This window comes from Borostomias antarcticus, assembly GCF_949987555.1.
Source record: "Borostomias antarcticus genome assembly, contig: scaffold_132, whole genome shotgun sequence".
NCBI lineage: Eukaryota > Metazoa > Chordata > Actinopteri > Stomiiformes > Stomiidae > Borostomias > Borostomias antarcticus.
In genome coordinates, this window is record NW_028175733.1 from 150,830 (window position 1) to 164,946 (window position 14,117).

General features: G+C 48.3%; 1 protein-coding gene across 1 annotated transcript in view; it reads right to left on the minus strand.

Annotated features, from left to right (window-relative positions):
* Window positions 1-1,448: 1,448 nt before the first annotated feature.
* The window catches only part of fam131ba (family with sequence similarity 131 member Ba), a gene marked incomplete at both ends in the record, with an annotated part of 39,055 nt that continues 26,386 nt past the window's right edge, over window positions 1,449-14,117 (minus strand). Inside the window, 5 exons of the mRNA XM_084463117.1 lie at window positions 1,449-1,673; window positions 2,007-2,276; window positions 3,242-3,627; window positions 12,839-12,979; window positions 13,295-13,513. Of these exons, the coding sequence (XP_084319243.1) occupies window positions 1,449-1,673; window positions 2,007-2,276; window positions 3,242-3,627; window positions 12,839-12,979; window positions 13,295-13,513 (1,241 nt within the window). The remainder of the gene's footprint in view (window positions 1,674-2,006; window positions 2,277-3,241; window positions 3,628-12,838; window positions 12,980-13,294; window positions 13,514-14,117) is intronic.

The following is a 14,117-nucleotide window of genomic DNA, read 5'->3' on the forward strand; positions in this document are numbered from 1 at the left end:
TTAGTTGTTTATCTTTCACTTCAAAAGGCTCCTTCATAATTGTGCTACTGAGTGGTTATTTTAGCCTGTATGTACCTCTATGCAGCTGTTAGTGGAAAAATTGTGTTAAAATGGTGTTTAATCTCAAGGGTAGCTGGATGATTCTGGCATGACCCTTCCCTCTCTCTATCAGCTCTATACCCTTTCTCTCTCTCTCTCTCTCTCTCTCTCTCTCTCTTTCTCCTCTCTCTTTTTCTCAAACTGATTCTCAGGTGGTTACCTAAGTCTTTAAGCCTTCAAAGGTTGGAATCACGGTTCTCTTACTGTTTGTTAATTCATGAACATGGTTTTGTGTGACATTCTGTTTGTCTGGATTTGGGCGTCTGTGTACAGGACACATGTTTGTGTTTTTCTTTCACGTTTGTCTTTAGCTGTTGTTTTATTACTTATTTATCTTTTCTTAGACACATTTTTCTCAGAACATAGTGAATAAAATGTATGAACTTCCCTGTTTAAGTCGTGTGTGTGTATGCGCACACGCGCGCGTCTGTTAAAACAGCAAGAACACAAAAGCAGTGCCCACAAGCATAGTAGTATCTTTTGAGAATATATATTTTCACATACATACATTCACACAAACATACATACTCACTGTACATACATACATTCATACAAGTACATGTAAGTTTTTTTGTTTTATTAAAAAAGAATTGTTATATATTTATTACTTTTAATACGTTATAATGAGAGAGCTAAATCACTTCAAAAAGCATGCACATTCTCTCGGTATCAGGATTCTCTGTATTGCACTATTTGTCAAGTGTCCTTTTCCCTCTCTTTTTACTATTTAACTCCATCCATCCATCCATCCATCCATCCATCCATCCATCCATCCATCCATCCATCCATCCTCCCTCCCTCCCTCCCTCCCTCCCTCCATTCATCCATCCATCCAACCATCCCTCCATTCATCCATCCATCCATCCATCCACCCATCCCTCCCTCCCTCCCTCCATCCATCCATCCATCCATCCATCCATCCATCCATCCATCCCTCCATTCATCCATCCATCCATCCCTCCCTCCCTCCCTCCCTCCCTCCCTCCCTCCATCCCTCCATCCATCCATCCCTCTATCTTTCCATCCATCCATCCATCCATCCCCCTTTTTTTTTCATCCATCCATCCCTCTATCTTTCCATCCATCTGTCCATCTATTCCCTCCTCACTGATCTGTGTCATAGGAGGCCCATTCTGACTGAGCCTCACATCAGCTCTAGCGCTCCGGGATGTTAGTCTTCCTCTCAGATCTTCCTGTGACGTCACCATTGGCCTTCAGCTGAAGATGTCTTTTCCGTCTCTGATTGGGTAAATACCTGTGGGTAGAGGGTTGAGAGTATCTTGATTGGTTGATTATGTGATAAGTGTTTCCTGTCAGTCTCTGTCTGACCGTCCCCAATTCGCCATCGCTCAATTGGTTGCCACGACAACGATGGAACCGTCCTCCACCTCTTCGTCCTTCTCCTCCAGCGATTGGACAACGCAGGGCGTGATGTCAAAGGGGAGGTGCTCCATGATTGGTTCTGCGGGGGCCAATCCCAGGCTGTAGCTCCCGCTGGGCGTGGCGTCCTCCCCCAGAGGAGACGGGGTCAGAGTAGAAGGCTCTGGTTCAAAGGTTAACGTAACCTCTTCTTCCTGTTGAAACAGGAAATGGTTTACCATACAGGAAATGGTTTACCACACAGGAAATGGTTTACCATAAAGGAAATGGTTTACCATACAGGAAATGGTTTACCATACAGGAAATGGTTTACCATCACTTTTTAAAATTTGACTCAAGCAGTTAGAGATTCTGTCAGGTGGCACTTTTTAATTTGGTGGCCGGATCTGCTTGGATTTTTTTTTTTTAATCCATACATTAAGTATGATGAATTGATACATTAAGTATGATGAATTGATACATTAAGTATAATGAATTGATAGGACAACAGAACAAATCTATGTATAAAACCCAACAGTCAGGCTTGCCTTTGCCTCCTCCTCTTCCTGCTGCTCTGGAATGCATTCTCTCTCCGCCTCCTGCCCCTCCCCCAACATCTCCCCGATCACTCCTCCGACCAGGTCGCCCCCTGGCTGGCAGCTCATCGGTCCCACGATCTCCACTTGGTGGGCCTCAACCTGCGCAGAGCCCCATAGGTCGGCCAGGCGGGGGTGAGTGGGTGGGCCCAGGCTGTGGATGGTGCTGTTGGGTGTGGCCTGGAGCGAATGGGAGGCACTGTGTAGCCTGTGCTCAACCGACTGTGAAGAGGAGAGAAGAGGAGAAAAAGGAGGTGAAAAAAGAACCAGAAGAGTTCCCATAGCTTTCCTCCAGATACTATAATGATCTGGATCTCTTACCTGCTACCTGCTGAAACGACACTACCCACAATCCAATCTGACTTGCCTGTTATCAAACTACATTTCCCACAGTCCCCCACCTCTTGCTGTTGTTACTGCAGTAGCTGCTGGTGCTGGTAGTGTTGGAGCTGCTCTTATCGGAACTACACTACCCACAATCCAATCGGACTTGCCTGTTATCAAACTACATTTGCCACATTCCCCCACCTGTTGCTGTTTGTACTGCAGTAGCTGCTGGTGCTGGTAGTGCTGGAGCTGCTCTTATCGAAACTACACTACCCACAATCCAATCTGACTTGCCTGTTATCAAACTACATTTCCCACAGTCCCCCACCTGTTGCTGTTGGTACTGCAGTAGCTGCTGGTGCTGGTAGTGTTGGGCTGCGTTCCGAATCGCCTACTACCCTACTATATAGTATGCCAAAACAGAATGTAGTATGTCCCAATACATAGTATGCCACATGCAGTATGGCAAAAGTACCAGGATGACCTACTACATCCGGTCGTATTTTGCAGTATGCACGCCAGCAGGCTTTTCTGGCTATTCTGACCCACAATCCTTTGCGCAGCGGTAATGTGCGTCACATGCGCGAGTTGACAGCTGTAGACGAATGTCGCGTTATGGACAGCGACGGATGTGGGCTAATTTCAAGGCGCAATGTTATGACAAGGTAGTATGTCCCAATTGGATGCCTACTGCTTGCAAAGTACGTACTTTCTAAGGGCAGCTGTAGTAGGTACTGGTAGTAAGAAGTAGAAGTATGCGATTCGGAACGCAGCCTTGGAGCTTCTCTTATCAAAACTACACTACCCACAATCCAATCTGACTTGCCTGTTATTAAACTACATTTCCCACAGTCCCCCACCTGTTGCTGTTGGTACTGCAGTAGCTGCTGGTGCTGGTAGTGCTGGAGCTGCTGGATCTGCTGGATCTGCTGGAGCTGATTATGCTGCTGCAGGGTCAACTGCTGGGGCTGCTGCATGTATCCGCCCGGGCTGCCCTCGAACCCCTCCCCCCCGGGGTGGGGCTGCTGCATGTATCCCCCCGGGCTGCCCTCGAACCCCTCCCCCCCGGGGGTCCCCATCCCTCCGCCGCCGCCTGCCATGATGTAGGAACCGGCGGCAGGGGAGGCCACGCCCGAGGGCTCGTTGCTGATTGGCTCCCAGGCGTCGGAGGAGGAGAGGCAGTAGAGGCCCTGGGAGACGTAGGTGTGCGGCCAGACATCTGCAGAGGAGTGGTGCAAAACCTGGTCTGGAGAGAGGGATGAGAGGAAGAGGGGAGGAGGAGAGGAGGGAGGGATGAATGGAGGACAGTAGGGAGGGGTGGAGGGATGAGAGGAGGATGAGAGTGGGAGAGAAAGGGAAAAGGAATATTTGAGGGATGAGAGGAGTAGGGAGACACAATAAAGGAGAGAGATGATAAAGGGATGAGAGAACATGTCATGTACAGTAGTGTTCTCTGTTACTAGTGACATGAGTGACACTGATGACATAAACAGTCAGTTCAGCTACGACTGCAGAGACTGCATGCACATATCAACCACATGAAAGAGAGCAGGCACGTGCATGCACATTTCAACCACATGAAAGAGAGCAGGCACGTGCGTATGTAGCTCAGCGTAAGTGTTACGGAAAGGATGTGTGGTGTTGTTTTTGTGTTTGTTTTTTCTTCCTGTCTCCCCCAGGTGTTGGCCAGCGGTGGTGCATGTGGTTCCTGGTCCCGCCTTGTCCTGTCAATAATCGTTGCCCTCAGTGTGTGCAGTCCTTGTGTCCCTCATTGATTTCCCACCTGTGTTCAATTATCTACCTTCCTTGTTGTCCAATCATGTGTCTCCCTGTCTCCTATAAGAGTGTCCTGTGTAGGAGTTGGAGGAGAGGGGTTGTTATGATTGTTTTCTGCCTGTTACGGTTGGTTTGTTGTACCTAGTTTGATTGTTGGTTCGTGCCCCCCTAGTCTTTTGTCGTCTTGGCCAAGGGAGAAGGGCTAGGTAAGACACCCTGGGGTCTACATTTTGCACCATGTAGGTAACCATTGTCTATACACATTAGGTAAGACGCGTGCGGTGCACTTGTTGTAGCAGGTAGGTTAGGTTCCGGGCAGGCCTATTTAGTTAGAGTGTGTGTGGAGTAGGTAGGTTAGAAAGGGTAGGGAAGTTTAGGGCTGTGTTTGTGGTGTTGCACCGCCGCATGGTCTTTCTCCCTGCCCCCCTCTCCTACCCTTTGTTAGCGTCCGGAGGAGAGTGAGGTTGTTTATTTTCTCCCCCCCTTGTCTTGTCCATTGCTTGTTGCTTGTCTGGGTTTTGTGTGGAAATAAATCCTTTTTTTTATGCTACCTTGGATTGGGACATTGTATTGTGTTTTGAATGCCCCACACCGAGTATAGTGTTGTGTTCCATCTACCAGCTGTGTTATACACAGACTGTTATATTCTTATTCACCCTACCCCTTTGGTAATACCATCGTAATAGGAATGTAACAAGTGGGGGCTCGTCCGGGATCCGTCCATCTTTCCTGAGAGTTTGTGTGTAGGGCCCTAGCTGGTTAATGGTATTGTGGGTGTGGTGGTTCAGTTTTTGTGTACGTTAGTCGGTCTCGTATTTAAATGGCGACCTCAGTAGTAGTGCAGTTCATTGAGTTTCCTTCTGTGGAGCTGTTGGTCTTGTGGCTGACTTGAAGGCTCTAGCTGAGCGTTATGACATAGCTACGCCCAAGAATGTTGTGAAGGCTGAGTTGAGGCGCATTGTGGGGGAAGCGCTGGTGGACCGGGGGGTCTTGCCAGTGCTTGTGTTGGCTACTCCTGATCCTGAGGGGTCTGCAGAGCAGCCAGGAATCACTGTGGTTGGGGAGGACCGAAGGGAGGATGATCCCACCTCCCCAGTGAAGGAGGAGGCCTACCCTGAGGGGAGAGAGATTCCCCCACCCCGTTCTATGCCTCGGTTTGATCCTAGTCCCCATTCTGTTTCTCCTCCTGGTTCACCACGGTCGGTTATAAATGCTCGACTGCGCCTCCAGGTAGCGCGACTCGAGGCCGAGAAGCAGGAGAGAGAGCGTGAACGGCAGGCGGAGATTAACTGCCGGCTTGAGATACGGAGGATGGAGTTGGACGCAGAGATTCAGTTGCGCCGACTTGAGATGGAGGAGAAAATGGCTCTCCTAAAGGCCAACCAGTACTCTGCCTCTGTCTCTTGGCGCCCCGCAGACTTCACCTCTGATTTCTGCTGAGGTGAGGGATCGCCCTGATAGATTTGATGTTTGTAAGAATATTGCCTTAGTTCCCCCTTTCAGAGAATCTGAGGTTGACTCCTACTTTAGTGTTTTTGAGCGTATAGCTGGCTCTTTGCACTGGCCCAAGGACATGTGGCCCTTGCTTTTACAGTGCAAATTGGTAGGCAAAGCCCAGGACGCTGTGTCTGCGTTGTCTCTTTCAGATGGTTTGGACTATGATTGTGTGAAATCTGCTGTGCTTAATGCCTATGAACTTGTCCCAGAGGCATACAGGCAAAAATTCAGAAACCATCGAAAAGGTGTCAGTAAAACCTACGTGGAGTTTGCCAGAGAAAAGGAGCTCATGTTTGATAGATGGTGTGCTGCTTGTAAGTGCGAGGACTTTAAGTCTCTACGGGAATTGATTATGGTGGAGGAGTTCAAGAACAGCCTCCCTGAGAAATAAGTAGTTTACCTAAATGAACACAAGGTGGCCAAAGTGTCTCAAGCGGCCGTGCTTGCAGATGAGTTCGTACTCACCCATAAAACTACTTTCACGGCAGCAGTACCCCGCTCTGAGATGCGGAAAGTGTCCCCAGCACGTGAGCACCGGCCCTCTACTGTGCCAGGCTCAAAGGGCAAGGAAGAGCATGTGTGTTTTTTCTGCCACCGGCCTGGGCATTTGATAGCGGAGTGTAGAAAATTGCAGCAGTGACAGGGACAGTCATCTGCCTGGTCTCCTCATGCCAAACCGGTGGTGTTGGTGCACCCCGCGCCTATTGATTCTAAACTGTCCTCTAATCTATCATCTGTTGAGCCCTGTTTGAAGGCTGAGTCTAGCTATGATCCTTTTGTGTCTTCTGGATCGGTGTCCCTAACAGGTAATGATGAAACCTATGTGCCCGTTTGCATTCTCAGAGACACCGGAGCTGTCCAGTCTGTGATCCTCTCCAGTGTGTTGCCTTGGTCCGATGATTCGTACTGTGGCTACAGCGTGTTGTTGCAGGGCATTGAGATGGGTCATGTTCCGGTGCCATTGCATTTTGTTAATGTGCGTTCGGATTTGGTTAGTGGCAGATTCAAAGTTGCAGTACAGCCTTCTCTTCCTGTGGAAGGTATCACCCTAATCATGGGGAATGATCTTGCGGGTGGGTTAGTAGTACCAGTGTTGGAGGAGGTTACTCCCCCAGCGCAGCCTGCTGTCCTCGATAGCCTGGGAAAGGAGTTTCCCACTGCTTTCCCCTCCTGTGTGGTTACACGTGCCCAAGCCAGGAAGTTGGGTAATGTGTGTGATTTGGAGGAGTCTCTGTTTAGCTCCATACTGGGTGCAGATGTGAGTACAGATGTGAACGACTTGCCTCCCCAGAGCCCAGTGAAGGAGCCTGAGGTTGATAAGTCTGATGTGGCTAAGTCTTTCAGTGAGGTTTGCATCCCAGTAACTACAGATAACCTGAAAGCTGCTCAAAGGCAGGACTCTAGCTTAGCCAAGTGTTTCTCTTCTGTTGTGACTAGTGAGCAAGCTGCTCACCGGACCGTAGCCTATGTGCTAGTGGACGGACTCCTAACCCGTAGGTGGAGGTCCAGAAGAGAGATGGACAGTGACTGGAGTTCTGTGTGTCAGATTGTGGTTCCTAAACCCTTTAGATCCCATGTGTTATCATTAGCCCATGAAATTCCCTGGTCGGGTCATCTGGGTGTGACTAAAACTTATGATAGCATCTTGCGACACTTCTTTTGGCCGGGTTTGAAGGGTGATGTGGCTGGCTATTGCAGAACCTGTCACACCTGCCAGCTCATGGGGAAACCTAACCAAGTTATTCCCCCCGCTCCTCTTTATCCCATTCCTGTGTTGGGGGAGCCGTTTGAGCGAGTGTTGGTGGATTGTGTGGGCCCTCTGCCTAAATCTAAATCAGGTAATCAGTTTTTGTTAACCATCGTGTGCAGCTACTCGCTACCCTGAGGCCATTCCTGTGCGCAAAATCACTGCCAAGGTCGTAGCCACAGCCTTAACAAAGTTCTTTGCTACCTTTGGTTTACCCAAAGTGGTTCAAACTGATCAGGGTACCAATTTTATGTCTCGTTTATTCACCCAGGTTTTGAAAACCCTTCAGATCACTCACAAGGTGTCCAGCGCATACCACCCTGAGAGTCAGGGCGCACTGGAACGCTGGCACCAAACCTTGAAGGCCATGTTGCGCAAGTATTGTTTTGATACAGGCAAGGATTGGGATGAGGGAATCCCGTACGTTTTATTCGCCATCCGTGAAACGGTACAAGAATCCTTGAAGTTCAGTCCAGCGGAGTTAGTGTTTGGCCATGTTGTCCGTGGTCCGCTGAAGGTACTGAAAGACCAAATGTTGACTACCAACCCTGCTCCTAAAAATGTGTTAGACTACGTGAGTCGCGTTAGAGAGCGGTTGCATGATGCTTGTGCCTTAGCGAAAGAGGCCCTGAGCCATTCACAAGAGACTATGAAGTCTCAGTTTGAACGGAAAGCGGTAGAGCGCTCTCTTGACCCAGGTGACCAAGTTCTAGTGTTGTTGCCGGTGCCTGGTTCCTCGTTGTCCGCTCGGTTTACTGGTCCGTACTGTATTGAAAGGAAGCTGAGTGAGACAGATTATGTCATCCGAACGCCTGATCGGAGACGTCAATCCCGGGTGTGTCACATCAACATGCTTAAACTGTACAGGGCGAGGGAGACGAAGCCCCCTGAGGTCCAGAGTGTCCCGGTGCTATGTGTTACTGTGTCTGACTCAGCAGACGAAGATGGTTTTGTGTTACGCAACCAGGCGCAGCAGTGTGCCCGCCTGGGAAATTCAGAAATGCTGGGCTCTTTACGAGCGCATTTAGGTCACTTAGACAGGGCGTGTCAAGATGATGTTCTGCAGTTAGTGGAGGCGTTTCCCAGTCTGTTCTCCGATGTGCCCACCTGCACATCTTTGTTGCAACATGACATTGAGGTGCAAGACGCACGGCCAATTAAGCAGCATGCTTATAGAGTAAATCAGAGTAAGCGAAAGGTCATGCAACAAGAAGTGGCCTATTTGCTTGAGAATGGGTTGGCGGTGCCCAGTACGAGCCCTTGGAGTTCCCCATGTCTACTCATTCCAAAGCCTGCTGGTACTCGCTGTTTCTACACAGACTATCGCAAGGTCAACGCGGTCACTGTGCGGGACTCATTCCCGTTGCCCCGCCTTGATGATTGTGTAGACACTGTTGGTGCCGCTGCATGTGTCAGTAAACTTGACTTATTAAAGGGGTACTGGCAAGTCCCGTTGACTCCCCGTGCCTCTGAAATATCCACCTTTGTCACGCCTGACAATTTTTTGCAATACACTGTAATGCCGTTCGGCATGTGTAACGCTCCTGCAACCTTTCAGAGGCTGGTGAATACCGTGTTAGCTGGAGTGTCCAACTGTACAGCCTACCTAGACGATCTGGTAGTGTACTCCTCTAACTGGTCTGACCATCTCTCCACCCTGAAGGTTGTGTTCCAGCGGTTGGCCACGGCCAATCTAACTTTGAACTTAGCCAAGTGTGAGTTTGGAAAAGCTACCATCACCTACTTAGGTAAGGAGGTGGGGAGGGGCCAAGTGCGCCCCCTGTCTGAAAAGGTAGCTGCCATTGCTGCCTATCCTGCTCCCACTACTCGCCGGGAGTTGAGGCGGTTTTTAGGGATGGCAGGCTACTATCGCGGATTCTGCCGTAACTTTTCTGTGGTGGTTGCTCCTCTCACCAATATACTGAGTCCTGCCATACCATTTACATGGTCTGAGAGCTGCAAAGTGGCATTTGAGTCTGTTAAATTTTTGCTTTGCAGTTCTCCTGTACTTTCTGCCCCTAACTTTGATAAAGGTTTCAAACTGGAGGTGGATGCCAGCGCTGTGGGAGCTGGAGCTGTGCTGCTCCAGGAGGATGACTGTGGACTTGATCACCCCATTTGTTGTTTCTCCCGGAAGTTCAATAGGGCCCAGTCCAGGTACTCCACGATAGAACAAGAGACACTGGCATTGTTATTAGCTCTCCAGTACTTTGAGGTTTATGTGGGCTCCAGTACATTCCCCATTGATGTGTACACTGACCACAACCCCTTAGTCTTCTTAAATCGAATGTACAATCATAACCAGCGCCTTATGAGGTGGGCCCTGCTTGTCCAAGGCGTCCCCTTGGTCATTCGCCACAAGAAAGGGTCCGAAAATGTGGTGGCTGACGCCCTTTCTCGGGCCTAGTCAGATATGGGCCTATGGTTTGCCTGGGTTGACAGTCGGTCTGAGTGGTTCGGTGTAGGGGGGGGTTATCAAGGTCGAAGTATACATTATTATTGCTTGGTAGGTTTTTGAATTTGGGGGGGGGGGGTATTTAGTTATGATGATTTGACTTGGGACTAGACCTTATCACAAATCCAGCAGGTTTGTTCTTTATGGGTGGGGGTGTTACGGGAAAGGATGTGTGGTGTTTTTGTGTTTGTTTTTCCTTCCTGTCTCCCCCAGGTGTTGGCCAGCGGTGGTGCATGTGGTTCCTGGTCCCGCCTTGTCCTGTCAATCATCGTTGCCCTCAGTGTGTGCAGTCCTTGTGTCCCTCATTGATTTCCCACCTGTGTTCAATTATCTACCTTCCTTGTTGTCCAATCATGTGTCTCCCTGTCTCCTATAAGAGTGTCCTGTGTTCTGTGTAGGAGTTGGAGGAGAGGGGTTGTTATGATTGTTTTCTGCCTGTTGCGTTTGGTTTGTTGTACCTAGTTTGATTGTTGGTTCGTGCCCCCCTAGTCTTTTGTCGTCTTGGCCAAGGGAGAAGGGCTAGGTAAGACACCCTGGGGTCTACATTTTGCACCATGTAGGTAACCATTGTCTATACACATTAGGTAAGACGCGTGCGGTGCACTTGTAGCAGGTAGGTTAGGTTCCGGGCAGGCCTATTTAGTTAGTGTGTGTGGAGTAGGTAGGTTAGAAAGGGTAGGGAAGTTTAGGGCTGTGTTTGTGGTGTTGTACCGTCGCATGGTCTTTCTCCCTGCCCCCCTCTCCTACCCTTTGTTAGCGTCCGGAGGAGTGTGAGGTTGTTTATTTTCTCCCCCCCTTGTCTTGTCCATTGCTTGTTGCTTGTCTGGGTTTTGTGTGGAAATAAATCCTTTTTTTATGCTACCTTGGATTGGGACATTGTATTGTGTTTTGAATGCCCCACACCCAGAGTATAGTGTTGTGTTCCATCTACCAGCTGTGTTATACACAGACTGTTATATTCTTATTCACCCTACCCCTTTGGTAATACCATCGTAATAAGAATGTAACAGTAAGTAATCACTTTTTTATTAGGTCGGTAACTGTAATCTGATTACTGAAAATTCAAATGTAACCCCTTACTAATGTAACCCCTTACTTACAAATTACTGGAAAAAGTAGTCTGATTACAGTACTGTAATCTGTTGCTTCGTAATGAGTTACTTCCAACACTGCTCAGCACATAACTCAGCACAATACTGCTACACAGGGGGACGCAATGACTCGGCACACAAAAAAAACACCACAACCCGCCCAACCCAACCCAAATCCACTATCACTGGTCACCCTGGGACCCCAGATGCCATTTTGAGTTGCTCTGTTCTGACAGCAACATTTCTCCACAGAATAAAGGTGTGACACACCTCTCTCTGGGCCTGCCAGATGGGCTGCAGACCACATAAATCAAGCGCAGAGTCAACAGGATCAATCAGAGCTGCACCCCCCCCCCCCACACACACACACAGTGTCCTAAGGCAAATATGATAATGATATTGTGATGTGAACAGACTAAAATTGTGTTATTATCTCCGCCCCAGTGACAGTGCATGTTTTAGGTGTCGTATGTATAGTAGCTTCAGTACATCCGTCTGTACATACGTACCCATGTCTGTCAGCAGGATTATGCAAAAACTACTGGAGCAATTTTTACGAATCTGTGGAAGGGTGTAACATGGGCAGCTTTTATACATTTTCATTAGTTTATAAAGTACTCCATAGTCATGCACCTGAATATGAACATATCAGGCATGATTTAACGTTATACAGCAAGTAGTGTTTGTATGAACAGTGCTATATAAATAAAGTTGACTTTAACTTTGACTTTGGGCAAACCTAGAACCCACTGTTGAAAATTAGCCATTCAGCTAACACTGGGACATTTATCATGTATATGTATATGTTTTTGTACTTGTATTTGGTTGATCAATGTGTACTGTCCCTGGTCAATAAATAAATAAATAAGAAATTAGAGAAGAAAGGTCCCTGAGATCCTCTGGCTCTGAACTTTGAACTGTTCCTGGATCAGGACCAAGAGACATGGGGAGGCAGCCTTCAGTTTCTACACCCTCAGTTTCTGGAACACCCTGCCAAGATAACTCAGGTTGGACAAAACTACCCCCAGCCTCTGGAACACCCTGCCAAGATAACTAAGGTTGGACAAAACTACCCCCAGCCTCTGGAACACCCTGCCAAGATAACTAAGGTTGGACAAAACTACCCCCAGCCTCTGGAACACCCTAACAAGAAAACTGTCCCAACTTATTTTAAGCAAGATCTAAAGACTTACCTTTTTAATCCCGCTTTCATCATGTAGTTTTACCTATATTCATTTTAGGTTTTTTACATACTCACTTTTATTTTTCTAACTTACTTTCTATTTTTCTACTTTCTATTCCACTTTACCATATGATCTGTTATGTTTTATTCTCTTATTTTGTGCTACAGTATATAAATAAAGTTGACTTTGACTTAGAACCCATTAAAATTTTGGAACGGATCAGAATTACTGTGTGGGTCCATGAGCTTCCCAAACACGGCAGGCCATTCACCGCCATTCATTTTTTGGACAAGGATTGTGCAAAAACTACCAGACCAATTTTCATGCCCGGTGGAGGGGCAGCATGGGCCCTTTAGAGCCCAGTACATTCTGGAGTGGATCCGAATCACTGGGCAAGTCCATGAGCCATTTCCTGGTTTGTTTCTTAGCAGAATTACACAAAAACTATCAGACCGATTTCCATGAAACTCGTGGAGGGGTGTAGTATGAGCCAATTTAGAACCCAATCCAATGAAAAGGCCCGAGGGCAATAAACATGACCACCAAGTTCTCAGTCCTTCAACAGCCATGTTTGTAACATGGCAGCCAATCTTGCATTTCACTGTACATGGCACCCGTATCCTGTACATATGCAAATAAACCAACTTGAACTCGAATTTGAGGCATGTTTGTAATCAAAAAGGTCCTCCATGTTTGTAGTGCTGTACCTCTGCTGGTGATGCTCTCCTGGTTGACCTCGCTGAGGTGGGCCACGCTGCCCTGATTGGAGCCCGCACTCAGACTCTCTCCCTCCACGGAGTTCCAGCCAAACAGCGTTGCCTGGGAGATGGCAAACTGCTGCATGATGCCTGGAAGAGACAGAGGGAGGGAGGGACGAGCAGCGTTCAGTACAACGATGGAGATCTACGCAGAATCTCTAACCCTAACCCTTTTGCTCATATTAAGTGCTATAGCTTTTTGACTGTAAACATTTATTTTGAGCGAGCTAATCCCTTCAGTCCTGTTGTGAATTCCAACGTGATTGTTAAGCATTATCTATCTCTTTACATTATGAAATGTAGCCTAGTTTTGTAGGGACAGTGCACATCGATGAACGTGACTGTAAATTGAAGTTTCCAACTGCAGTTGCTGTATGTCCTCCAGTCTCTGGGTGTGGTTCTGACCTGCGGCGAAGCGGGCCTCCTTCTCCCCGTCGCTGAGGTCACTGTAAGCGTCGTTCTCCAGCCGCCTCTGCTTCTCCCGCTGCAGATTGGTACGGCCTGCGCCCCCCTCCGGCCCCGCGGATGGTATGCCCCAGCTCTGCCACTCGATCATGTGGGCCACCCGGCCCTGGGCCATGGCGGTGGGCTTGGTCACCTTGTCCTTCATGGACCTGGATACGCCTGCAAGAAGGAAGCGTAGTCGTAGAAACGACGTGTCAGAATATAGTCCCGTCTGGATGTGCCCCGCTTAGCGACCCCGGACAGCAGGGATAGGTGGAGGTTTTTACTACGAATGTTCTATTGATCCAGAAAACCCCACCCATCCCGGCTAACCCAGGTTGTAAAACAAAGGCACTCTCTGTGAGGAAGGAAAGCAGCCTGGCTCCCAAGTGAGGCTACAGGAAGTGAGATGGTCTAGGATGTGATAAGAGGAGCTAGGCTATTGGTCTTGAGACTAACATGCTGCGTGTGAATATGAATCTCGTTACGACTGGCTCCTATACTTCCTTCCTCTGATGCAGGTTTACAGGATGAACGAGCGTGGATGTGGTTCCCAGTGTCTTTCATCAAACCGTCTGTCTGTCCGTCAAGGCTAGATCACTTGGATAAAGGCTAACAGGTCAGTGCTAAGCAGTTGGGGAGTGAGTGAACAGCTTCAGTCATTCATCCCTCCTTATCACATAAAAGCTGAGCATTACATCAACTGTATCAGCCATTAAACATGGCAGAGTCATTAAGAAGGCACAGAACAGTCATCTTGGCTGTAAACACCAGACTGAAGAGG